This window comes from Hemicordylus capensis, chromosome 6 (genome assembly GCF_027244095.1).
Source record: "Hemicordylus capensis ecotype Gifberg chromosome 6, rHemCap1.1.pri, whole genome shotgun sequence".
Lineage (NCBI taxonomy): Eukaryota > Metazoa > Chordata > Lepidosauria > Squamata > Cordylidae > Hemicordylus > Hemicordylus capensis.
Window position 1 is genome coordinate 57,800,575 of NC_069662.1, and position 27,117 is coordinate 57,827,691.

General features: G+C 44.9%; 1 protein-coding gene across 5 annotated transcripts; it reads left to right on the forward strand.

The window, feature by feature from the left end:
- Window positions 1–236: 236 nt before the first annotated feature.
- LOC128332035 (uncharacterized) lies at window positions 237–27,117 on the forward strand. Of its 5 annotated transcripts, none has more exons than XM_053266250.1 (10): window positions 237–1,321; window positions 4,068–4,175; window positions 4,624–4,772; window positions 12,742–12,822; window positions 17,344–17,380; window positions 17,813–17,880; window positions 21,640–21,690; window positions 24,723–25,154; window positions 26,220–26,261; window positions 26,911–27,117. In XM_053266250.1, exons 1-10 carry the CDS (start codon window positions 281–283, stop codon window positions 27,002–27,004), a joined length of 2,103 nt encoding a protein of 700 aa, XP_053122225.1. In that variant the 5' UTR covers window positions 237–280; the 3' UTR covers window positions 27,005–27,117. The 5 variants fall into 5 exon arrangements, with proteins under 5 accessions (XP_053122225.1, XP_053122224.1, XP_053122226.1 ...); XM_053266249.1 differs by having other exon boundaries at window positions 238–1,321; window positions 26,908–27,117; XM_053266251.1 differs by lacking the exon at window positions 12,742–12,822 and having other exon boundaries at window positions 238–1,321; window positions 26,908–27,117.

Here is a 27,117-nt window from a genome sequence, read left to right on the forward strand (position 1 = left end):
CACAGAGGACTTCCTGAGGAAGGGGGAGGGGCATCAAAAATTGCAATTCCCTGCTGCACCGATGCAATTTGTTGGGAAATCCTGCTAGTTTGTTTTCTTGCTAACTGTTGCATCCTTGCTCTGCATGTAATTGACAGGATGATATGCACTAATACATTTGTCCCTTTACAACTTTTCTTCTTGCAACGTGCTAATCTGAGCATCAAGTGCCTCTGGACTTTGAATGATAATGTTCCTTTCTTCTTTTTTCTGAGCAGAGAAAGATGAGGCTTTGAACAGGATGCAAAAAGAAGTCATGAAGGCATTGGAAACCAGGAAGCTGAATGCCAGCAGTACACTGAACATTGTGCCTGAGAAACCTTTACACAGCAACATAACAATGAAGGTCACCGTGAGGCAGAGAAACACCAATTTAGGTGAACTCAACCCACACCTTTTGAAATCGGTCCAGGAATTAGGTAAGCTGAAACCTGAAGAGGTCCTGCAAATCAAGTGGAATGACACGTCTGAACTGAAAAAGCTGTACATGCTGGCCAATTTGCTACAGATGGCACTCAGAGAACAAGTTACAGAAGACTTGATAAGTTACATTCTTATCATTCTGAAACATGTCAGGGAGTCAAGCCAGCAAGACCGCTCTCTGCATGAGGAAGAAACAGCGGCTCCCAGTACCACCACCACCACCACTACCACCACCACTACTACCACTAGCACCACTAGTCCCATTAGTCAGAGTTTGCTGCTGGAGGGTAGGTCCAGCTCTTCCCAAAATGAACCTAGTGAAGGAAACTCAGAGCAGACATCACAGAATGCACCATTAATGTCAAAGGAGGCGCTGCTCAACCAGCTCACGCGTGGAACTCAGGAAGGTGGTGTGCCCCAAATCCCAGGAGATAACGCAGAGGCACCCCAAATCCCAGGAGATGACACAGAGGCCTCCCATGAGACACACTGGGAGCATCATGAAGTGAAGACCACTGCTCGCCACAAGCTGAACATCTTGCCCACTGATGATGACTACTTGCTTCAAGGGGACCTTTTTGAAGCTGAGCTGAACAAGCGGCTATCGCCCCTTATCCCAAACACACCAGTGAGGAACCTCATATCCCACACACTCCGTATCCTCAAAATGGACTGTACAGTGTCCAGGGTCCAGTTGGCCTGTGCTACGCTAATCTCCAGAACAGGTCTCCTCATGAAACTATTCAGTGAGAGAGAAAACTTCATGGATAACTCCGCATTGTGGAAGTCATACTTCTTGTCTATGAAGTATGTCTCCAACTTGGCCACAGGAAGTCCAAGAAAACTGGGGAAATCTGAAGTAAGAGGCAAACCTTGTCAAGCCTGAGGGGTTGTCAAGACTACTAATGGGTTGTCGGGAGCTTGGGCAACAATCAGCTGACCTGGATGTGGCTCCAAAGCTGCTCACTGGGTGTGAACAATGGGAGGCAATGGGAGTTCACCTGGCACTGGCTTCTTGAAAGCATAGAGTCAGCCTATTAAACATTTGGGTTTGTTGTTCATGCTTTATTTTAAAATTTCAATAAACGCAGTTCTGATCTAGACACTGCCTTTAAAAAGTGGTTTGGTAACTGATTCGGTCAATTTGAATTGGTTTTGAATCAATTTAAATTTATTTCATGCAGAAAATACCAAACCCTTTTTGCAGAATATATTTCATGCAGAATAATGTCAAACTCTCATGCAGAATAAGAATATCAAACTCTCACTTGTATCTGTAAAATAAGTACCATGATATCACTTGAGAAACAATGAGGTCATTCTTACGACCAGCTCTAGCTGGGCCAGTGCAGCCCAACCTGGGTAGAGCTGCTCATGAGAAGCACCAGGATCGGTCCCAATCCCAGCAGTCCTCGACTGGGTAGTCCAGGTGAGGTAGGTGGGTGTCCATGCACCCTCCTCCCTCACCATCTGGTCATGTGGGCAGCTGGGCTGCTGACAGCTCCTTTCAGGCTGCTGGCAACCATTTTAATGATAGACACCAAGGGAAGGAACAAGCCAGCCTCTAGAGTTTCTCAATGCACAGTGCTGCTCGTGTGGTGCACTGTGGAATTCCTGGAGGCCAGGTTTTGCTTTCCCAGCCTCCAGATTGCTGCACTGCTCATTGCAGTGGCAGTCATGTGGACAGGCAGATGAATGGTGAGCCTGGGAGGGAATGGAGGTTGTGCAGGGAAAGGTAGTTGTGATCCTGCCGCTCCCGCCGCCCTCCCCATCCCCTGCCCCAGTGGTTGTGTGAATGATATATTTTTTACATACATATATATATATATATATATATATATATATATATATAATATCATTTTAATGTATATTTAAAATTTTAACAGAATTTTTCATTTCTGTTAATGGTTTTTACAAACAAAATACATGGAACAGGATTAAAAGAACAGGAAAATAAAATATAAAACGCACAATTAAATAGGTTGTTTTGAACCACATTATTTAGCCACTTATGAATTATGTTAAATAATTATGTTAAATAAATAAATAAACTAGTTTCCACTTTTTGTGATAAGGGGTTTGGCTCCAGTTCAAGGCAACCAAGAGTTTAGATTTGGGTGCAGTTTTGGTACACTGAACACAATTCTGAACCCGTTTTTCAGTTTAGGTTGAGTTTTGGTTTGACTCCTTACTGGAAAATGGCTGAAAGTAGTTAGTGGGCCACTCAGCTGTGACTGGGTAGGTGCAAATTGGCTCAAGGGATCAGCATCTGTGGATATGGCCTGCAGCCAAGGGCCACAGCATGTAAAGAAGCAAGAAATCAAAGGCAAGGAGAGGCAGAGTCAGGTTGATCTGGGTTGAAAGGGACAAAGTAGAGTGGAATGAGGTTTTTGCACATACTAGAAAGCTGATAATATGGTTTTGAAGAGAACTCAAGGTGGAATGAAAGAATCCACATGGCCTGTGTGCTCTCATGCTCTCTCTTGCTCATGCTATCTCCCTTTCTCACACTCGCACATAGCTCCCTTGAATGGGGGCGATTTTTGCACCTTGAACTATAAACACCTGCAAAACCTATTTGACCAAAGAAGACACTGTGCCATAAAAATGACTTTGCACAGCATGAATGACAATGGCTCAATCATACCACTTTCAGCTCTCTGGAATCAGAAATTATCCTGGATTGTAGGATTTTGTAAATGTTCAGTATTTGCTTTTGAACTTTGGTTTGAGAGGTTTTCTAAGAAGGAATGCAAATCTTAAGCCTTTTTCTTGTATACCTGTTTTTCTAACATAGCAACATAGAGACTAATGGATGATGAAGAGGAACAAATTAAAATTAAACAACAGCAACGGGAAATTAGCAGAAACAGAGGAGCTCAGGTGCAGGTTACAAACTGTGGTGCTGGAGCAAAGAAGATTCTTAATTATTCGTTATGACATTTAATAAGGAAAACAGAGGCCAAAAAGTTCATTCTCTAGGGCCTGCAAACACCCTGTGGCTGCATCTGGGAGGAAGCATGTGGCTGAGAGGCAGATCATGGGTGTTTCCAGATGAAGAAATATTGTGTTTGAAAATGGAGGTTCTTACCACTTCTGCATGATGCCTTCAGATGATGTCACTAACCATCACACAATTTCACAGCACCACCTGCTGGCCATTTGCTGCCAATCTGTGATGGTCTCAAAAGACTTGATTTCCGTCATAGATTGGTAGCAGATGGTCAGCAGGTAATGCTGTGAAATTGCACGATGGCCAACAAACTCGGCAGATCACCCCGTGGAGAAATTGTGTGAACTTCAGTTTTCAAATAGAGTGGTTCTGTTTGGCAATTCCCCATGTCTTGCATTCAGGAGAGCTCAGGTTTAATCTCTAGCATCTTAGTTAAGGCTTCAGGGCTGAGAGCAGCTGTAAAATGGAGTAGACAGTACTGGGCTGAATGGACCAATGTTTGACTTGGTATAAGACAATTGCATATGCCCATATGAGAGCAAACTCAACAGAGAGCAATACAAGTGGTGTTTTTTATTCGGGGGTGGGGAGAAAAAGTAGAAACACAAAAAAGCCTATTTTCCATTTTCCTTCTCTTTGTCCCACCTTGCAGATTGGAAGCCAGGGAATCCCAGAATATGGCTATGGCAAAAAGCTGTTGTTTGCTATTTCAGTGACTGCAGTGATAATAATCATCATTTCAGTAATTGGGCTGATTGAGGTAAGCTAAAAATGCATTTTTAAGTTGGAGTTATTAACTGCCGTATCCAAGGGCTTGGGATGGGAAGCGAATGTCCCCCAAAGACACAGTCTCCTCCAGCTCACATTCACCAGAAAATTGTGATTAGCTCACATTCATCAGAAAATAAATTTGAGAAGGGGTGGATTAATAACGAGAAGCAAGAGGTGGCCAGCAGGGGGCGCAGTGAAAATTGTACCAGCAGCCTTCTTCCCATGTGACCTCCCCATCAGATCCCAGAAGAAAAAAGCAACAATCTGCAGGAGACTCTGGATTCTCTGTAAACTCTCAGCTTATATTCATTTGCAAGCTCGGTTTGTAGCATATTTTACTATCATCTAGAAAACCTCTAAATAATGGCATGATATCAGCCCCAAAGCCTGAAGTTGGTTTGTTGTGACCCACTGACACATCCCCTTCTTCTGCTCAGTCTTCCGGTGCAGGTTCTTCAATGCTCGATAAGCCTCTTTGGCTCAAGTATATGTACCAGCTTCTGGATGAAGTACGGAAAAAGAGCATGGTGGACAAAATGCATGATGAAGAATCCTCTGAAGACGAGGATATATTCAGCTGGGCAAGGTATAAATGAAAGGAATATTCTCAGAGCTGCATGGGTTGCATAACATCTCATCTTTGATTGCTCCCACACTAGCCCTTCCCTTCAGAATCACTATCTTTCATTCACTCACTTGGCGCATGAGGAGTGGCTTTATGACAATGTGGTTGATTATGATGCTCTGCCATTTCCTGGTCCTGGTGGCCACTATATGTCCTGCAATGTCTCTTCCACAATTATTTTTCAATAGAGGCTTGCCAGCTTTGAGGTGCTGATGTGGGAAGTCGCAACAGGGGACTCCTTGGGCAGTTTGGTATTGTTTTGTTCTTTAGTTTTTTAAATAAAACCTTTCTCTAATGTGCAATAAAGTTGGGAAATGGAGGACAAAACAGTGGAGTTGCTAGAGCAGATTGCGATCACTCTCTCCCATCGATCACTCTTTCCCACCATTTCCCAGAACGAGCCTGCAAATGAGCTTTTCCTGACTCCCGAACTTGTGCTGGTTATAAACAGCGGCAATCTACATTAACCCAATGCCTACATATATGTAGGAGTAAATGCCATCAAACGGAATGGGACTTACTTCATTCTGAGTAGACATGCATAGGAATGGACTGAGCTTAAGATCCACTTTCATAGCCTGTGCGCTTTCCAGACGATACGCTACAACAGTGTCACTACTGTCCATTAAGTGTGCTTACGTACTGCCTGTATTTCGACATCGTTGTCCTTCCGCTGTCAGCAAGGTGCCATTCACATTAGGGATGTGCAAACAGGTTTGGGGGTTTGCGGTTTGGGTTTGGGGGTTCGATGGTTCAACCCCTGGACCACACCCCCCCAGTTCGGTTCTGCCTAGAACCAAACCACCCCGATGGTTCGGTGGTGGTTCATGAACATTTTCAAGTTTAAATTTTTTTTTTAACCTTAAAAGTGATCATTGAGGTGGTGGTGGGGATTTGTGCGCAGAGGTCAAATGCCCCCCTCGAGCCCTGTAGGTCTGTTTTTTGACCCGTTCATGCCTTCCTAAAACGGCATGGTGGCCAAAACGTCAGCCGCCAAGCATGCCTGGCATGGCCCACAGGGGCCATTTGCTCATATATGGTGGCCATTAAATATATATATTAAAAAAAATAGCTGCCAAAACAAAAATGGCCACCTTGCATGTGCAAATGGCCTTTGTGAGGCCATGGGCCATGCCAGGCCTCGCAGAGGCCATTTGCACATGCACATTGGCTGCCATTTTGGCTGCCACGCCATTTTATTAAGGCCTGAACAGGCAAAAAATGGGCCTAAAAGGCCCGAGGGAGGCATCTTGAAGGCTGGAGGGGGAAGGGGGAAGCTCCACTCACCCCCCTGCCATCTCAACAATCACTTTTAAGGTTAAAAAAGAAATTAAAACTTGAAAAGGTTTCTGAATCCCCCCAGACCGAACCAAACGGGCTGGTGGTGGTGGTGGTTCGAGGGGTGCTGGACCAAACTGGCTCGGTTGGGTTTGAGGTGAGTTCAGCTTCGAAGCAAACTGGGCCAGTGGGTTTTGTGCACACCCCTAATTCACATTTCTGATGTCCAGGGGCATACCATTAATGAGGCAAAGGGAGATGAATGTCTCTGGCCCACAGCCTCTGAGGGGCCCCCCAAGGCCAGTCCTTGGCCTCTCAATTCTGCCATGCAGTATGCCTGCAAGGGAGAGCAAAGGCAGCTGCCTGCCTGTCATATCTCTCCCTGCTTCCCGGCCCATGCAGCATGCTTGCGAGAGCGAGAGGGCGCTGCTGGGAGCCCGATGTGATGGAAGGAGGGAGACAAGCAAACTTCCGGCAGGCTGAGGTAGCTGAGAATAATTGTTTGAATCGCTGCTGAGCTCTGTCCTGCTGTTGGGGGAGGGAGACGGTTCTATATGCCTTCTATTGCCCAGGCTGGACCTGGAGGTGGAAGAGGACAGGAGACACCACAAAGAAGGCAAGAACAAGTAAGCCCCCACCCCACCCTGTTTTTTTGGGTTTTTTTTTTTTTGCAACTTATGGAGCTTGGAGTTCAGTTTGCAAACCGTCTCTCTTCAAAGGGGAAAGGAGAAGAGTTTCATGTGTGGGGGTGTGTGGAGAATGGAGCACCCTTGTGGAAATCGGGTCTGTCTTGTGTATGTTTCCCTTTTTTGTACCAATGTCTGCTCTCTGTGCTTGCAAAACTCCTGAACTCTGCAAATGTCCTGAAAAAGCAGAAGCAGCAGAAGCAGGAGGGAAGCTGGGAGAGGGGGAAAATGCCTTCCTTCCAAACACTCCATTCAGCGATGACGAGGGAAAGAGTGCAAGCCAGGAGAGAGAGGCATGAGGGAGCAGCTAAGCACTCCTGCTTTTCTGAATAGTGGGTCTCTTTCCCACCCAGCCCCCAAGTTGCATTAAAAAACAACAAAAATTCCAAGGTCTATCACATCCTCGCTCAAAAAAACCCATTACCTTGTGCGTAGAGGTTTTTTTTACATCTTTATATTGTTAGGAATTCAATTGTTTAAATATTCAAATATTCAAAATATTCAATAGGAATTCCATTGTTTAGAGACAGAGAGAGGAGTGGATAAAGAATTATGCAGGATGTGGGAATATGTTAAATTGTGTGTTGAAATGTTTCTTCTAATGCATATTTACATGAATATACTTGTTTTATATTATTACATTATTGTGAGTTCAGTTGTTGTTTGTGCCCTCAAGAACCCAAGTGTGCCATGGTGTGTGTGTGTGTGTGTGTGTGTGTGTGTGTGTAAAGATGCTTGACTTCCCAGTCAGTGTACACAGGATTGCAGTTTTATTATAAACGTATGTCAGCACAAAATCTCAGGTGGTGTGGTTGTGTTTTGAAATAAGGGTCAAGGCTTTCAAACTGAGTCACTTGGTGACAACCCACAGACTGGAAAAACTCCGAAAGAACCACATCCAAGCACTGGTTTGCAGGATTGTATGGATGTTTTAATTGTAAACCTCCCGGAGCCATTTTGGAAGGGCACTATAAAAGTTGAATAAATACATAATAAATAAAAATGTTAAATTAATTTGCAGTGCTCTTTAAGTCTTGTTATTTTACCATGGAAAACCTCTACTGTGAAAAGCCAATATACTAAAAATGCAGCATCAAATTTCAACAAGTTGCCTTCCCCATATTTTGCAAATTGTTTTGTTGGGTTTGAGAACAACTCCCCATCATTGGGTCCATATATCTTGGAGTGGATTCAGATGACAGTTTGTGTTGTCTCTTTAATGTTCTTCTGCAGCAGAGTCATGGGTCCAGGAGAAGGAGAGGAAGGCAGCGAGGGGCCCATTTTAAAATCTCATCCCTGGGCCCACTCCTACCTTGGTACGCCCCTGCCAATGCCTTCTTTCGGATTTCATCCTTCCATTTTAGTCCTACAGCGTTGCATGTGTGTCACAAATATATAGTTGTATTTTCCCATTGTAGGAGGGTTGCACAGGCTCTTTACGTTTTCAAAATGAACCTGCCAAGCCGAAGCATTTTACTGCTGAACAGAGTGTAATCTGGAAAGCACCCTGCTCCTATGCATGTCTACTCAGAAGTAAATCCCATGGAGTTCAGTGCAACTAACCTCCAGTTTAAATGTGCGTATGGTAACAGTCAAAATCTCTTGCTCAGCTGAAGGCCCCAGAAGAGAGCAGAGGCATCTGTCTGACTTGGATTGAGTTCCCCAGTCTTCTCTGGGGCTGATGGAAGGGCAGAAGGAGCCTTCTTGGAGATTCTAGCCCTCAAAGCTAGTAGGAGAAGAGAAGGCAGCTCCAAGCAGCAGCATCCACTGTAGTGAGGCAAGAAGGGGGATCCAGCCAAAGAGGTCCTCCTTTCTCAAAAAGAGGCTCCATCTCCAGCCCTAGTACCTGAGGTCTGAGTCATTCTCCTTCTCCATCTCTCTTATGGAAAAACATTTTAAAAGCCCGGTTGGTTCAATAAAGCGGGATTGCACTCCTGAATTTAAGTAACATTTAAAATTCAGAAAGTGGTGCTTCCTTCCCAATTGCTTCTCCACAGCAGGCATTTCCCCCCATTTGTCATGTGGATGGGAATTGTAAATCTATATTGCTGCACAGAACTTCTAGCCTATGGCTTTATGAGGACCTGGTGCCTAAACGGCTGTTCTTTCTTTAAACATAAAAGCAAATGCCAAAAGACAATTTTCTGTGACTTTCGGCTTCAAGCAAAATCTGCAAAATGTATGGAAGATTCCTGGAAATTATCCAGACATGGCTTCATGCCACGGGGTATCTGAAGAGTGAATTTGCTTTGCAGCAGATTCGCAACAGTTTAATTTGGGGAATTAAATTGACGGTTCACAAAGGGTCAGCTCCTCTTTGCATTCCCTGCAGATCTTTTCCTCTGTGTGTTCCCACAGCTTGCTCCTGGATTTTTTCCCCAACTAATCACCTCCCAGAGGAGAAGGCGAGAGACTTGTTGTTGTTGTTATTGTTGGTTTGTCAGTTGGTGTTCTGCAAGATTGACTAGTCAAAACAACAGAACACTAAACCCGAAGTATTATCTCAGCGAATGTTTCTGTGTGTATGTTCATAGAAACCACTCCCAATTTCAGGGGCTCATTTTTATCTTTATAGCATGCATAAGAACTGAAGGATCCTCTAGGATAACTTATTTGTGTGAACAAAATCAATGGGCTCTATTTTTCAGCGATTCCTTCCACACCACACACATGAATTATCCCAAAGTTTCATTTCTCGACTTGCAAAAATGAATGAGAAGTTGGAGAGACGCTTGCCTGGGCTGACTTCTTGTCAATTCACATCTTGGGAGGGCTTAATTAGTACTAGGGCCCACTTAGAACCATTCCAAACTATGTGAAGCAAGAAAAAGCCCCTTTGAGCATGTGCAGAGTGCTGTTGCGGTCACAACCAAAATTCAGACTTATTAAAAAATTTAAATGAAGTACAAAATTTGGTTAGTAATTGGTTTCAGTATCATCAGCTAAATGAAATTTATAAAAAGGATCTTAAAGTTGGATTTGTGGATCAAATGTTGAGATTTGAGAAGGAGTTGTGTGAAAATGATGAAAGATGAGTCTCTAAGATGTATAAGTAACTAACTGGGCAAAGAGGAACCTTTTACCGTGGTGATTTTCTTTATTTAGCAGGGGGAGAGTAACTGGCCCTATCCACCCCCAGCACAGTACCTCCAGTGACTGTTGCTGGTGTCTATCTTGTGTTTTTTTAGAATGTGAGCCCTTTGGGGACAGGGAGCCATTTTATTTATTTATTATTTCTCTGTGTAAACCACCCTGAGCCATTTCTGGAAGGGCGGTAAAGAAATCAAATTATTATTATTATTATTATTATTATTATTATTATTATTATTAAATAAGTAGCTTTTGGAGGAGACAAGAGATGAAGTGGTTAAAACGACTATGAAAAAACGGGCTGAAGATGTGGGTCATAATATAGATATGGCTGCTTGGGAAAAATTATGGAAAACTGATTTAAAGTTTACTGCATGTTATACTTTTAAAGAAAATTATTATAAGGTGATGTATAGGTGGTATCTGACACCAAAAAAATTAGCATTAATGTATAAAAATGTTTCAAACAAATGTTGTAAATGTGGACAATGTGAAGGAACTTTTTTCCATATGTGGTAGTCATGCGGGAAGGCAAAGTTTGGGATATGATATATAATGAGTTGAAGAAAAATTTTTAAATGACATTTCCTAAGAGGCCAGAATCCTTCCTGCTGGGAATAACCCAAGGAGAGTTTTCCACAAGAAATTTAACATTTTTTAATGTATGCAACCATGGCGGCCAGGATAGTATACGCGCAGAAATCGAGACACTAAAATGCCCTCAAAAGGAGACTGGTTGATAAAAATTTTGGAATATGCTGAGTTGGCAAAGCTTACAGCACTTATAAGGGATGAAAATTTGGAATCTTTCAAAGAAGATTGGGAACCATTTTTACTTTACTTAAATAAATATTTTTCTAATATGGACTTTTCAGTAGGGTTTGAAATATAGTAATAACAGCAGGTTGGGTTTGGTAAAATCGAGTAGTAATGTGGAGTATCTATATTTTGAATTATTATAGCAATGGTTTATATGTATAGTTAACATGAACTGTGCAGATAGGTAAGCGGGAAGTCAATATTTACTTAATTGTAAGCTGTTGTAAAAGCCAATAAAAAATTAAAATGCAAAATAACAACAACCAAAACCCAGACTTGCGTCCCGGCACCTCTAATTTTTGAAAATTAAGCTCTGAGTTTCCAACACACAGTGAAAAGCCGCCCTCTGCATTAACCATCCCCCACAAACGAACCTTGCACCAATCCTTTCTTTATAAGGGTCCCCACCACCACCACCATTTGCCAACACTGTTCTTTGAGCCCAGCCTGGAACAGATTTTCTAGGTTCACCAAACTTCTTTAACACAGCCAGAAGCAACTGCGATCTCTCCCTGCCCAAAGACTACTCGCGAAAGTTGTACTCCGTGCACCACAACTCTGCCTCCCCATCGCCAGCGAAAGCATGTGTGGCTGGCTCTATTTTACCCACACTCCATCCTAGGTTTACACTGCCAGAGCTGCATGATTGATCACAGGTAGTTTCTCTCCCCTCCAGCCTTCTGTTTCCAGCCAACTTGCTGGGAAAAGGCAGGCTACGGGGTAGGGAGGAGGAAGGCAGTAGGGTTGTGCATTTTGTTTTGTTTTCTGTTTTGTTTTTGGCCCAAGGAAGGCAGCCTAGAAGAAGTACACAGCAAGCAGTACTTCCAGTGGCCAAAGCCCTTTGCTATATTTCTCTTATTACACATTGCAAAAGGGCACTGGCTCTCCATTTAGCCCATTTCAATAACAGCTTGGATTCTTCTCCAGCAAAGCTAGCCACAGTCGGGAAAACAGACAGACAATAAGGAACACAGCTATCAAATTCCCCTTCCTTGTGGAAGACCAGTGAGACAAGTTGCCAAGTAGCCACCTCTGTTGACTCTTGGCATTCCGCAAATCCACGCAGCAAACAGTTTTTTAACCCACCCACCCCCGAAAGACCTAGGTGTTGTTGTTTTTTTTAAAGCTGATTTATTGGCAATGGTCCCTCTGCACATTGTGGAGAAGCGTCAGGGCATACCAGAAATCCCCCCCCCCCGCCGAAAAAGTTGCCGCAAATAGAGGATTATTTTACCCTAGACATAATTTGGGCTAAGCCAGAATGCGCAGCCCTAACTCGGGGAAAGCCAGAATCGTGTTTGAATTGGTCCCTGATAGCCCACCGCGATTTTGGGGTAAATCCAGCTGATATGTGAATTCGGACCCTCCATTCTGGAGGAGATGCGAGCTAAAAGTCATGTGTGTGAAAGTCCCTGGTGTGAAAGTTCCTGTGCCAATACAGGAACTAGCAAAACCAACACAAGCCATAGAATGAGTTGTCACCTTTTTCCTGGCATAGCTCTTGTGCCTGGCAACTGTGTAACCTGTTGAGCAGGCATTCAGGAGATGCACTTGTATTCTCTTAGCTTCAAGATACAATTAATGGCTTCCCCATTTGAACAGTTTGCCTGTCATTCAGCTGCTAACCTTAATCAAATGTGGGACTTCAGCACTCGGCATAGATCTTTGTGCCCTCCCTCTGGCTAGTAGAAGCAGAAGGAATTACGCAAACATGGAAAGACATGCCAAACTGATTCATGTACATAATTTATTCCTGTTGCAGGATTTAGCCTTACTTAGCACACAATTTGGATTTGATCTTTCTAAATGTGTAGCCAGTACTCTGTTCTCGATACAAGCGGTTCATAGCTAAGGCTATCTCTTTTCGACCACTAACACAATCTTGGCCATGATATGAACCACTGCAGGGCAAATTTGTGCAGTGTCGCTGTGCCAATACAGTCAGGTTCATAACAGCCAAACAGTCTTGGATAAATGATACCAAGTTGGGAAACCATTTGAGACCCTATTAGTCTTCTGCAAGCTCCACATAACTTTGGCTCTTCTCTGTTTGTCAGAGTTCCCGGAGCTCCACCAGGTCCACCAAGCCCATCACCAGTAGAACAACCGCCTTCAAGAAGGCCCAGCTCAAGAAAAATGTAAGTAACGGTTGTATTCTGTCCAATGAGTCTATTCTCACAATGGGGGTAAACGGGGCTAAAGGAGCCCAGCCCAGTTTTCTATCATCGTGAGAACCACCGGGCTTGCGGGCAAGCCCAGTGATTCTCTGGCAGCTAGGCCGCCAAAGTAGCCCTCTCCTTAACCCAGGTTAGTGGAGTGAGTGCTCCGCTAACCTGGGTTTTCTGATCGTATGCCACCATGGCAAGGCACTCCACCATGGCAACACACAAGGAGACCTTGGCCAGCAGGCTCAAACAAGGCTCCTGGTCCCGGAGGTTTCTCCAGGATGCCCCACACTCTCGCGTGGGGCATCCTGTGACTTCTGAGGGGCCGCCAATCTCCACCACCCCAACCAGAGCCAGTAATTGTGTGGGCAGTCAAACGGCCGCCCAGGGACGGCTTGTTGATCATCTGCAGGGAGGTGTAAGTTAACCCGCTCTCCCCACAGGCCTGCTGGAAGCTCTTCTCACTGATTGTGAGAAGAGCTTCAATATCTGTTATGTTTGTTGTTTAGAAGTTTGTCCCAGTGGGGATCCTGTAGAGATTATGTGGGGTGGAGTCAGAAAGGAAAAGGGTGGGGAAGGGGAAAGAGAAGGAGAAAATGGAGTTATTTCTGAATAAATGGTTTTATGTATGTATGTATGTATCAAACCTTTGTCTCTGGGGGGTTAACATAAAACAATTAAAACACATATAAAAAGTTAAAACAATTCAACAATTTAAAATCAACCATAAAATTAAAACAGGCAGTTTTTAAAAGCTGGGAAAACTTGGGTGAAAAGGTGAGTTTTCAGATGTTTTTTAAAAATTGCCAGAGATGGGGAGGATCGTATATCAACAGGGAGCGCATTCCACCATCTCAGGGTAGTAACCGAGAAGGCCCATCACTGTGTAGCCACTAGATGAGTTGGCAGCAACTGGAGACGGACTTCCTCAGATGACCTCATTGGGCAGTGTGGCTCATAGTGAAGAAGACGCTCTCTTAAACACCAAGGGCCTAAGCCGTTTAGGGTTTTACAAGTTATAAGTACTGTAGCACTTTGTGTTTTACCTGGAAACAATTGGCAACCAGTGAAGCTCCATCAGCAAAGAAGTAATGTGGTCTCTCCGAGATGACCCACAGACTAACCTGGCTGCCGTATTCTGAACCAACTGAAGTTTCTCGACTACGTACAAAGGCAGTCCAACATAGAGCGCATTACAAAAGTCAAGTCTGGAGGTTACCAACAAATGTACCACTATTTTGAGGTCATTGATCTCAAGAAACGGGCACAGCTGGAGTATCAACCAAAGCTGATGGAAAGCACCACTGGCCACCGCCTCAACCTGAGAAACCAAGGAGAGGTGTGGATCCAGAAGTACTCCCAGAGTAATGTCTGCGAGCCATGCAAAAAACCAAGTGTGCCTTAATATGCACAGCAGTAATTCCCAACCAATGTTTATCTGACGTATTTATTTGATATATTTTATACTGCCCAAACATATGTCTCAAGGCAGTTTGCAAAAGGGTTAAAGTACAAAAATTAAAACATTAATAAGCATGTGCATTTTGAGCATTTTTCTAAAGGCTACCAGAAATGTTGATGCTCTTGTTTCGACAGGGAGTGCATTCCAAAGTTTTGGGGTGGCCACAGAGGGGGCCGAACTCTGAGTTGCCACCGGACACGCCGGTGTCAGTTGTGGGCCGACCTCCACAGATGATCTTAATGAGCGGTGGGGCTCTTGAAGTAGAAGGAATAATGTGCCACAAGGAATAAGCTCATGAGAATAATTACAGCTCCTGAAGCCCCAAGTGCTTCTCTGCAGAGAATCTGTTGCACTCCTACATGACTCACTGCTCGGGCACTGCCTCTGGGGAGGGGAGACCCCACTGAGGGCAGGCGATCCTGTCATGTTGGAGCTGTGTCACTCCCAGTGCAGTGGCATAGAAGAACTCCCCAGCCTGAGAGGGGCTGCCTGCTTGTTGCATCTCCGCAAGTCACCACTCTGAGCTTCCAGTTAGCAGGCTCCCCTAGCCACTAGCGTCATGATACAGGCAGTGGCCCATGGCCAGATTTTTTTATGCCTCTCACTGCCACTGCAGCTAACCTCTGCCTGCCCACCTGGCTGCCACCCTCTCTCCCTCCCTGCCTCCCTCCACAGCTTTCCACCCACTTGACCACCTGCCTGCCTCTGTCCCTGTGGCTGCTGGCAGCAAAGAGCCAGCATGTGGGCAAATGATGGCGCATGTCACTGAGCTGTGATGTCATTCGCCCATGCGCCAGCCTTTTGCTGCTGATGGTGACGGAGAGAGAGAGAAAGAGAGAGAGGCAAGAGGGAGAGAGAGAGGCAGGTAGCGCGTGGCTCCCCTAACCCTGGTCCCACTGAGTGACGTGTTTTTGCTCCACACAGTCGCCCAGCGGCAGATCTGCCCCTGCCCCCATCTCAGTGACTCATGGAAAACACCACATGGGGTGGGATCCCTTGAGGGCAGGTGGCTATTACGCTTCCACATTCTAAAAGTAAGCCTTTGTAGACCTAGGAAGAAAGTGTGCCTCTCATTTTATATCAGGGGGGAAAGCATGCCTCCACTACTAGAGGTTTGGGGAACATCAATCCATGGGAAGATTCATGCCTTCCTTCCATTCAGCCTTTGGTTTCACCGATAACACAAACAGCCCTGAACAACAGAGAAATAGGTACACACAGCATAATGCAAAGAATCAAAAACTAAAAATGTGAGTTCCGTTCCAGAACGGGTTCCTCAGTTATTTTTTAACTCGTCCATTCAGGAACTAACTGTAAATATTGAGCACCAAGCTACACATGACATTAAACCTGGCATTAATAGACAGCCTTAACCTGGAAGGTGCTTTCCAGATTAGACCCTGCAACAAGGTCAGGACGTATCTCTGAAGTGTGCTTCCACACTTCCTGTGCTGTGACACCGCAGTCCCTACGCTGACAGCACGGTGCCGTTCATATGTCGGATGCCTCGCTTTGAATGTAATCACTGTGATTTAGTACTAAGATGTTGTATATCCGGCGTAAAGAAGTTGCCGTTTTGAGGGCTTGTTAGTCACCTGAAGTGGCGCAGCGGGGAAATGCTTGACTAACAAGCAGAAGGTTGCTGGTTCGAATCCCCGCAGGTACTATATTGGGCAGCAGCAATATAGGAAGATGCTGAAAGGACGTCATCTCTTTTTTTCCCCCCTAAATCAATTTTTATTGATTTTAACAATAGTATTATTATCATTCATAACAAACAGAATAAACGAAACTGGACTTCCCGCACACCTCTCTTCGTGAAACATCAGCTATAAAATTTACCCTTGCTATATTAATCATTCAAAACATAAATTTAGACCCTTACAAACACAGTTAATCTACCCAACCTGCATTTTTTCAAAAAGTTCCAAAACCTGCTGTAAGATCCATAGTAGGAAAATATTTTTTTTAGATACAACAACAATGGTTTCCAATCTTCTTTAAAACATTCTAAGTTTTGGTTTCTTATCAGTGTTGTAAGTTTTGCCATCTCCACATATTCCAAAATTTTTATCAGCCAATCTTCTTTTGAAGGCAATTCATTACTCTTCCATTTCTGTGCATATATTATTCTGGCCGCCGTGGAAGCATACATGAAGAATGTTAAGTTATTTGTAGAGATTACTCCTTGTGTTATTCCCAGCAGGAAGGATTCTGGCTTCTTAGGAAATGTCATTTTAAATATTTTCTTTAACTCATTATATATCATATCCCAATAGGCCTTGGCCTTCCCACAGGTTCACCACATATGAAAAAAAGTGCCTTGAGAGTGTCCACACTTCCAACATTTGTTTGAAACATTTTTGTACATTAATGCCAATTTTTTTGGTGTCAAGTACCATCTATACATCATTTTATAATAGTTTTCTTTTATAGTATAACATGCAGTGAATTTTAAATCATTTTTCCATAACTTTTCCCAGGCTGCCATTTCTATATTATGCCCAAATCTTTGATCAACAACCATGTCTAGATGGTACAGTGTTCCTTTTAACAAGGATTTCCAGATATTGTTGACTACAAGTCCCATCATTCCTGTTTGGACAGGGGTGCAATTTCAGTGCTTGCCCTAGGTGCTATTTTCCCTAGTTATGCCTCTGAACGTTTCAGTTTGTTCCATTCTCTCCCTCCTCCATCTTCCCTGCTATCTTGGCAAAGAGGCCCCTTTTAACATGATGGTTCTCTTTATTTAGCAGGAGGAGAGTAACTGGCCCTATCCACCCCCAGCACAGTACCTCCAGTGACTGTTGCTGGTGTCTGTCTTATGTTTCTTTTAGACGGTGAGCCCTTTGGGGACAGGGATCAATTTTATTTTTTTGTTATATCTCTGGGTAAACTGCCCTCAGCCATTTTTGGAAGCGTGGTATAGAAATCGAATAAATAAATTAAATTAAATTAAATTAAATAATAAGCATTCCAAGGCAAATGATCAGGCCTGGGTGTTAATTTCTTCTTTTTATTCTCCTTCAAAGGACCTTTCTGTGCAGAAAGAAGAAAGGTGCAAAACGGGTAAGGAGATAGCTTATGTTCTCCAGTCATCAACAGAGATATGAATTTTCTGGAGGGAATTTATATGATAAAGTTTCCCACGAAAATTTCCCCTAACTTGCTTAAAAGTGGTGGGGGTGGTTTCTCTCTCTCTCTCAAAACAAAAAAACAAACAAAAAAACACTATAGAAATTTTCCTGATGCCCTAATTTGATCTGATTTTGCAAGTTATTGATATAAAAAACCAACAACTCTACACCATGTTAACTTCCCTTTACTGTACCTCATGTGATTTTCAAGTATCCAAACAGAAATTTTAGAAACAGAAATTTTTGTCCTCACCACAGCGAACCATATATGGACTGATTATACCAATTATTTAGTATTTATCTTTCCACTGCATTTGTGTGTTCTATCAACACGGTATTCTGATTGAGATTTTCTTGATTTCAGTATGATGAAGAATCTAAGATCCAGACTTCTAAGACTTCGAAGGTCCAGGATATATTCAGCGGGGCAAGGTATAAATGAAAGGAATATTCTCAGATCTGCATGGGTTGCATAACATCTCATCTTTGATTGCTCCCACACTAGCCCTTTCCTTTGGAATCACTATCTTTCATTCACTCACTTATTACAGAGAATCTAGATGACGTCATTGCTAGCCTGTTGCGTTCCAATGTTTTCAGCATCCCCCTCCTGTCTCTCCTCCCCACCCCCCCTTGGTTCATGGTCATTTGCCTGAATTTTAACACAATTGTAGAACCAACCAGTGTGGACAGGCATTGCATTATTGAGGCACATGAGGAGTGGTTTGATGACAACGTGGTTGATTATGATGCTCTGCCATTTCCTGGTCCTGGTGGCCACTATATGTCCTGCAATGTCTCTTCCACGATTATTTTTCAATAGAGGTTACCCAGCTTTGGGGTGTTGATGTGGGAAGTTGCAACAGGGGACTCCTTGGGCAGCTTGGAATTGTTTTTTAGTTTTTTAAATAAAACCTTTCTCTAATGTGCAAGAACATAAATAAAGTTGGGAAATGGAGGACAAAACGATGGGGTTGCTAGGGCAGATTGCGATCTCCCACCATTTCCCAGAACGAGCCTGCAAATGAGCTTTTCCTGACTCCCAACTCATGCTGAATATAAACAGCTGCAATCTGCATTAATCCCATGCCTTCATATATGTAGGAGTACATGCCGTCGAATGCAATGGGACTTACTTCATTCTGAGTAGACATGCATAGGAATGCGCCGTGCTTAATATCCACTTTCATAGCCTGGGCGCTTTCAGAATATATGCTACAACAGTGTCATTACTATCCATTAAGTGTGCTTCTGTACTGCCTGTGTTTCGGCATTGCAGTCCCTGCACTGTCAGCAAGATGCCGTTCACATTTCTGATGTCCAGGGGCGTACCGCTAATATGGCAAAGGGAAACGAATGCCTCCTGGCCCACAGACTCTGAGTGGCCCCCCCCAAGGCCAGTCCTTGCCCTCTCAATTCTGCCATGCAACAGAACTGTCTGTCTCTCTTCAAAGGGGAAGGGTTTTGTGGGGGGGGGGCGTGTAGAATGGAGCACCCTAGTTTAGACTGGGTCTGTCTGGTGTGTTTCCTTTTTTGTACCAGTGTCTGCTCTCTGTGCTTGCAGAACTCATGAACTCTGCAAATGTCCTGGAAAAGCAAAATCAGCAGGAACACGAGGGAAGCTGGGGCGGGGGGATGCCTTCCTACCACCTACCTGCCTCTGTCCCTGTTGCTGCCGGCAGCAAAGGGCCAACATTTGGGCTAATGATGTTACCTCTTGGCACATGTCATTGGCCTGTGATGTCATTAGCCCATGTGCCAGCTTTTTGCTACTGATGGTGACAGGGAGAGAGAGAGAGAGAGAGAGAGAGAGAGAGAGAGAGAGGCAGGTAGTGCATGGCCCCTCAAAACCTGGTCTCATTGTGTGATGGGTTTTTGCTGCACACAGTTCCCCCATGGTAGATCTGCCCCAGCCCTCAACTCAGTGGCTCATGGAAAACACCACATGGGGTGGGCTCCTGTGAGGGCAGGTGGCTATTATGCTTCCACATTCTAAAAGTAAGCCTTTGCAGACCTAGGAAGAAAGTGTGCCTCTCATTTTATATCGGGGGGGGGGGAAAGCATGCCTCCACTACTAGACGTTTGGGGGACATCAATCATGCCTTCATGCCTTCATTCATGCCTTCCTTCCATTCATCCTTTGGTTTTACCGATAACACAAACAGCCCTGGACAATAGAGAAATAGGTACACACAGCATAATGCAAAGAATCAAAAACTAAAAATGTGAGTTCCGTTCCAGAACGGGTTCCTCAGTTATTTTTTAACTCGTCCATTCAGGAACTAACTGTAAATACTGAGCACCAAGCTACACATGACATTAAACCTGGCATTAGTGGACAGCCTTAACCTGGAAGGCGCTTTCCAGATTAGACCCTGCAACAAGGTCAGGACGTATCTCTGAAGTGTGCTTCCACACTTCCTGTGCTGTGACACCGCAGTCCCTACGCTGACAGCAGGGTGCCGTTCATATGTCGGATGCCTCGCTTTGAATGTAATCACTGTGATTTAGTACTAAGATGTTGTATATCCGGCGTAAAGAAGTTGCTGTTTTGGGGGGTTATTATTATTATTTTAATTACTACATGTATAGCCCGCTCTTCCTCCAAGGAGCCCAGAGTGGTGTACTACATACTTGAGTTTCTCTTTCACAACAACCCTGTGAAGTAGGTTAGGCTGAGAGAGAAGTGACCTGGCCAGAGTCACCCAGCTAGTTTTATGGCTGAATGGGGATTTGAACTCGGGTCTCCCCAGTCCTGGTCCAGCACTCTAATCACGCTTGACTAACAAGCAGAAGGTTGCTGGTTCAAATCCACGCTGGTACTATATCGGGCAACAGCTTTTTAGCCATAATCTCATACTGCATGGGAAGAAGCAATGGTAAACCCGTCCTGTATTTTACCAAAAGAAAACCACAGGATTCTGTGAGCGCCAGAAGTCCAAATTGACTTGATGGCACACTTTACTTTACTTTACTTTTCGTGAGACTGCTCTCCATGCTGTTTACGTTTTGAATGCGATTTGCCTGAAGGGAAGCATTTTGCTGCAGGAAAGCGCCAAAATGGTTCCTTTGCAAATCACCACTTTGGGGGCAAATGGCCACTTTGGTGTGGTGGGGAGAATTTTCACGTGGATAGAGCACAGGAGGAAAGTCTTGACTCTGCCGCTCGCTGCACAGCACCTTCCCAGATTGGGGCCCCCTGTGACTGATAGTTAAAAGGGTCTGCTTCCAGGTTGCACCTGTCTTCTAACCATGGATCTCATGTCATGTGCAGTTTGGCCATCATTTGGTCACTAGGGCGCTTTACAGATTGTGAGCCTTACACCGCAAAAAGTGGTGTAAACTGGAACGTTTTGTGGCACCAAATTCAAACCACATTAGAGATCCGTTATAAGGGGGCAAGCCTCCTACAACAGGCAAATATAGCTTTTTTTTTTTTTTGCAATATAGATGCAACGTTATAGGGCTGTGAGACATCAATAAAACCCAAAAGAAGGCACTGGAAATATGAAAGGCACCTTCCTTACAACACAGGGGCTGTGATGTCAAAACACAGGCAGTACAGAAGCACACTTAAGGGACCCATTGTGACACTGTGATAGCGTGCAATCTGGAAAGCGCCCTGTCCACACACTTTGAATCAGTTATGCATTTCAAGCATAATGACAGCAAACTCTTTTGCTTGCAGAATAACAGTATTGCTTGAGTGACCTGCCCTTCACCGGCCAGATGTCACGTCACCTGCCTGCCACTCCTGGCTCCCTGCCACCCTCCCTTCCTGTCTCCATGACCTTCTTCGCTCTTCCCCATTGGGGATGGGATTTTAAACTGCAGGTTCAGCAGGCAGGAGGGTGAAAAGGGAGCTGCTTCCTCCCACACAGCTGATCTGCAGTTCAAAATCCATCCGCATGGCAGTGACGAGGAATGGGTGCATGAAAGAGGCAGCTCTGGCCTTGTCCCCTGATGCTGCTGCCAGTGTCAAGGGTGTGGCCAGCAGCGCAAGGACCTCACCTCGGGCAGCATCAGCACTGGAGCTGACACTGTATATCTAGCGCTACAGCTGAGTGACTTAGAAAAAGCTGCTGTCTTTGAGAAGTAATTGCAATGTGGTGACCAAATGACTAGGGAGGAGAAGAATGTAGCCTCGAACCCCATTCATTTCTCTGACTTCTGCTTCTCTTGCTTTGACAGGTCACAAATGACTGCACCGTCCCCTGCTAGAAAGCCCAGTTCCAAGACACTGTGAGTAATTGCAGAGTTCCTTATTATAGGCTGTTACTTCTTCCCTTTCAACTAGTCATTTGGGACTACTCAGTGTAGTGACCTACACTTATTGGCAGATCCATCAATAGGACATTTAACTGGCTCAAAATATTATATTCTGCAAAGTATGTAAAGTGTTGCTCCCAAGCTAAAATTTGATGCTCCCGATCTAAAAACCTAGTGTAGAATACTATGTGCATTAATGTCACTTGGAGGAGAGCTGGTCTTGCGGTAGCGAGCAGGGTCTGGCCTGGTTTGGATTTGGATGGGTGACTACATGTGTGCGCTGCCTGGTATAGGGGAGGGGGCCATAGCTCAGTGATAGAGCATCTGCTTGCATGCAGAAGTTCCCAGGTTCCCTCCCTGGTATCTCCAGGTATGGCTGGGAGAGATTCCGACCAGAAACCTGCAAGTTGCTGCCAGTCAGTTTAGAAAATACTGAACTAGATGGACCAATGGTCTGACTCAGTGGGAGGCAGCTTCCTATGTTGCTATGTAACTATGTTTAGGCCTCTCTTTAAAAGGGAGGAGAGAGCGCAGTGGTGACGCACCACAGCCAATTGAATTGAAAACAGTGACTGACATCCAGAGCAGCAAGAGGTTGCTCCAGGGGCGTAGCTAGGGGATAGGGGTCCCGTGTTCATCCCTCTCTCTGGCGGCCCTCCAGATTGAGGGAGATAATGAAGAAAATAGGGAGGGATGGAGCTGGAGGGTTCTCAGGAACAGGGGGCCCGTGCTCTTTGAACCCTTTCGCTCAATTATAGCTACGCCCCTGGGCTGCTCCTAACTCATCCAGAATCTTCCCAAGCAGCAGAGTGTGCATGCAGCAGGAGGGAGGAGCAATGTTCACTGTCTTCCCTGCCTCTGTTAGTATCCTTTGCCTTCCAAAACTATGTCCTTGAGGGATTTTTGGAAGGTAAAGAGCACTTATGGGGACAGGAAAGAGCAGCAAAAATTGGCAGCTATTCTGGTTGCTACTCTGGATATCAGCCAGTAATAAATTTAAGATCATGATGACGATAATGAACAACTTTGTTAGCTACCCCATAACAAATTGTTCTCTGGGTGGCCCACAACATGAAATTAAAACATGAAATTAAAACACATGACACATTAAATCATAATGGACCAAAAAATAAGGGAGACCGCCTGTCCTCCTCCCACTGCCCGTCATCCTCTCGCTCTCCTGACATACGTTCCTTCCTCCCGCCCTTGCATGTGACACCCCCTCTGGGCCCGCCATTGGTCATGGCTGAAGCGGGGGCAGAGCTTGCCACATCCCCACTCATCCCCTCTACAGGAATTAATTATATAGATCACATTAAATCATAACAGACCAAAAAGGGGGCAGGGGAGAGAAAATACAAAATATAATACAATGCAACTCTTTTAAAATCCGTTTAAAAAATCAAATTTGAAAATCATAATTTAAAAGGCTGGACTAAACAAAAAGGTCTTTACTTGGCATCTAAAAGAACAAAATGATGAAGCCAGGCGAAGCTCACTCGGGAGGCTATTCCATAAATGGGGTGTAACCACCAAGAAGGCCCTCTCCCTAGTAGCCACCCGCCTCACCTCGTTTGGCAGGAGCATTCAGAAGAGGGCCTTTGAAGAAGATCTTAAGCTCCTGGTTGGGACATAGGGAGCAAGGCACTCTCTCAGGCAACCCGACCCCAAGCCATTTAGAGCTTTAAAGGTTAAAACCAGCACTTTGAATTGGGCCTGGAAACGGACTGGGAGCCAGTGCAGCTGATGAAGCACTGGCGTAATGTGCTGAAAATGTCCAGTCCTAGTTAATAATCTTGCAGCCCTATTTTGTACCAGCTGTAGTTCCTGGACCATTTTAAAAAGCAACCCTACATACAATGCATTGTAATTATCTAAGCGAGAGGTTACCAGATACAGATAGAACATTAAAAAGTTCTACTGGAGCAGGTGAAAGATTCATCTAGTCTAGCATGCTGTACCCATGACTGGCTAGACCACAAACAGAGCATGAAACCAATAATGTTCACCCAGTGTTTGTCCCTAATATCAAGTATGCAGAGATATACTGCCTCTATATGTGGAAGTTCAATTGAGCTATCTTGATAGAGCTGTCAGTGGGCCTCTGCTCCATGAATCTGTATCCTCTCCTTTCAAACTCATCCAAGCCTGTGGCTATCGCCACATCTTGTGGCAATGAATTCCATGAGAATATGCATTGTATGATGAAGGATGTTTGTTGGTTTGTCCTGAAGCTACTGTCAATATACTCCTGAATTGCCTCTGCTCAGTGGCGCGCTCTTACCCCTGAACTTTGGGGCCGAAGTCCAGGGCCTCCACCAGTGTTCTCTCTAACAGGGATTCCCAGATGTTGTTGACTACAGCTCCCAGAATCCCCAGCCAAAGGCCATTGCAGCCAAAGGCCATTGCTGGGTGTTGTAGTGAACAATATCTGGAAATCCCTGCTAGAGGAAACACTGGCCTCCACACCCCTTGGGGGCCCCCACATCCTTTTTAGTCTGTCCTGGGTGGTGTGGTCACCGCTGGCCCACACTGCACCAGGTGGTCAAGTTTAACTGTGACCTGTGCCAGGTGCTTTAGAGACAGAGGAGGGAGTGGGAAAAGAAATATGTGGGATGGGAATATGTTCAACTTGTGTGTTGAAATGTTTCTGCTAGTGCATATCTGCATAAATATATCTGTTTTATATTCTGACATTCCTGTAAGTTCAATTGCTGTTTGTGCCCTCAAGAATCCACGTATTAAAAATATTGTGTGTGTCACAGTGTGTGTATGTGTGTGTGTGTGTGTGTGTAGGGGGATGATGCTTAACTTGTGGGGCAGGGGCTCCAGTAACCTTTGTGTCCAGGCTCCAAAATTACATAGGTGCACCGCTGCCTCTGACAGAGCACAGACTGTTTGGAGCAAAGGTGTATGTGGTTGCTTTGTGTAGTGCTGTAAGCAAATGTGCTCAGGCGGGCCTAGATGCAGCAGATTCTCTATAATGTCTGCTTTCATTCTGTTAGGTCTGCACATCCGTCCCACTTTGCACCTCAATCCGCACCTCCATCTGTACCTCCATCAATGCCCATGTATATGTCTCCGTCCGTACCTCCATCCTTACCTCCATCCGTACCTCCATACATAACTCCGTACGCCCCTCCATCTGCAACTCCATCTGTACATCCATACGTACCCCCATCAGTATCTCCATCCATCCATCAGTCCGTACCTCTATCTGTACTTCAGTCTGTACCTCCATCCGAATATCAGTCCGTACCTCCGTCTGCACCTCACTCCGCACGTCCGTCTGTACATCAGTCCGCACCTCCGTCCGCACCTCCCTCTGCACCTCACTCCGCACGTCCGTCTATACCTGCACCTGTGGAAGGAGCTCCGCACACACCATCACCAAAATCATCATTGACAAAGCCCCCCAGTGAAGCTTCAAAACGAGGGTAAGTACATGTAGAGGAATCTGGGCCTGCTTCTTCCTCTCATTAATCTGGTCATCTTAGAGCTGGTCTTTAAGACAGCCTAGTACAAAGTAGGATTGTCAGATACATTATTTTAAAGGTAGCTAATTTGCACAACCTTTTACTTATGCCAGTTTGCTCTACCCTACATCCACTATCTACTCCACCTTTGAGCAGACTTAATATAGGATGCTCTGCATGCATTGCAATAGACTTAGGCATAAAACAAACTAATCAGTTCCCACTAAGACATAGTCAAAGAAGAAATGGAATCTCTGCTTGTTAAAGATTGGCCAGAGAAAGTTGTTTTGAGTACCTCACCCACTCCCAGTCTCTGTCCAGGCTGTAGGAAGGCTGGCAGCAACTCTGGACAGGCAGGTGCCTGCCCTTTTCCTGCCAATGCTGCCAGGCCTGTCCCCCTGCCACCCGACGATGTCTCCTCTGTCAGCACCGGGTCTCCCCCCACACATACTGCTACTGCCACTGCCTCCTCCTCTGATGCCAGGCTTGTCTCCGGCTGTGCCATCCCCTGCCGGCCATACCCCTTCCACCCTGTGTCAGTACACCAATGCAGGAGGCGTTTCTGGGGCTGAGCAAGATGTATGGTGCATCCAACTGGAGAACGCTTTCTGTGTTGACCCAGCTGGGGGCTTCTCTCTCTTGCTTGCCAAGGAGAGGAAGGAAGAACCCTACTGGGCCGGCACAGAAAGCACTCACTGATTGAATGGGCCATGTCACAACGGGAAAGAAGATAGGTGCAGCACCAGGTAGCAGTAGGTGGGGATGATGCCCTGGGGCACCCTGGTGGGGCCCACGGCCCAGGTACAGTCCCCGCCCCCCCCCCACGCTACTCCATTATCCTTACTCACCTGGTCTCTGTGATGGAATTATCAAACAAAATTTATGGGGTGGAATCCAGAGTTGCATTTCTAGCACCTGAACAGCCTTTGGTTTTTTCAGACCTGAGGACCAGATCCTGGAAGGAAATAGAGCAAGCCTGATTGCCACAAATTGTTCTTAAGTTTTGCTTTTCACTCTTTTTAACAGATCGACGGCAGAAGGTGGCGCTAGCACAGAGTCAAAGAAAGCGTGAGTAACTGCAAAGTCCAAACCTTTGCTGTTTCTTCTTCCCTCTAGTGTTGATCTGCTGCAAGATTGTGATCTTAAGAAGACATCTGCTTTTGCAAAACATTTTCCTGACATGTGTTTAGTTATTAACGGAAATGGGAGCACACACAGCTCCCAAACCTGGGTAGGACACGTCTCCTGCTCTAATTAGAATTGTATAAACCAGCCCACTATGAGGAATTAAGGTTTTGCAACCATTTTAGTCTGTAGGAGACCAGGTTTAGTGTGGGAATGCTGCAAGACACCTTGTATGTGTACCTGCAATCCTGTAAAAGAAATGTAAGAGCCAGAATTGGGCTGTGCTGGCAAACCACAAAGCAAGGTTGGAAGGTTATGGAAAAACAAGAAATACCAAAAGAGCCAAAAGCTCAAAGGACCTAGAATGGCTTGGTAGGCTAGGTAAGATCCACAGTCTCCCTGTTGAAAAGAGGTATGTCTATATGGAAAGGTGCATCCTGATCCTATCCATCAGTTGTGAAAACCAGCCCACAGTTTCTAGTTTGCCATAGTAATGGCAACAAAGAAATGTTTCCCAGATTCACCGGGGGGAAATAAAATTTACTGAGTGCATTTTAATTTAATAATTTAATCTACTTTATATTTTCAGAAGTTCGGGTGCAGGAAGCCAAGCTGGAGGAAGCCAAGCTGGAGGAAGCCAAGCTGGAGGAAGTGAAGGTAGAGGAAGCGCAACGGAAGAAGATTGACCTTTGTTCGCTTGTAAATAATGTTATATTATCTGTAGAGCTCTGTACAAAGTTCTGTTATTATTACTATTATAATACTATTATTATTATTAAATACATAACTCCAAAAGACA

What these genes read in the sequence shown, in the direction of transcription:
- LOC128332035 (XM_053266249.1), top strand. Translation starts at nt 281, where the DNA reads ATGCAAAAAGAAGTCATGAAGGCATTGGAAACCAGGAAGCTGAATGCC. An exon ending in GATATATTCAGCGGGGCAAG is followed by an intron (nt 17,881 to 21,639) that starts GTATAAATGAAA and finishes TTGCTTTGACAG; the next exon opens with GTCACAAATGACTGCACCGT. An exon ending in AGTGAAGCTTCAAAACGAGG is followed by an intron (nt 25,155 to 26,219) that starts GTAAGTACATGT and finishes TCTTTTTAACAG; the next exon opens with ATCGACGGCAGAAGGTGGCG.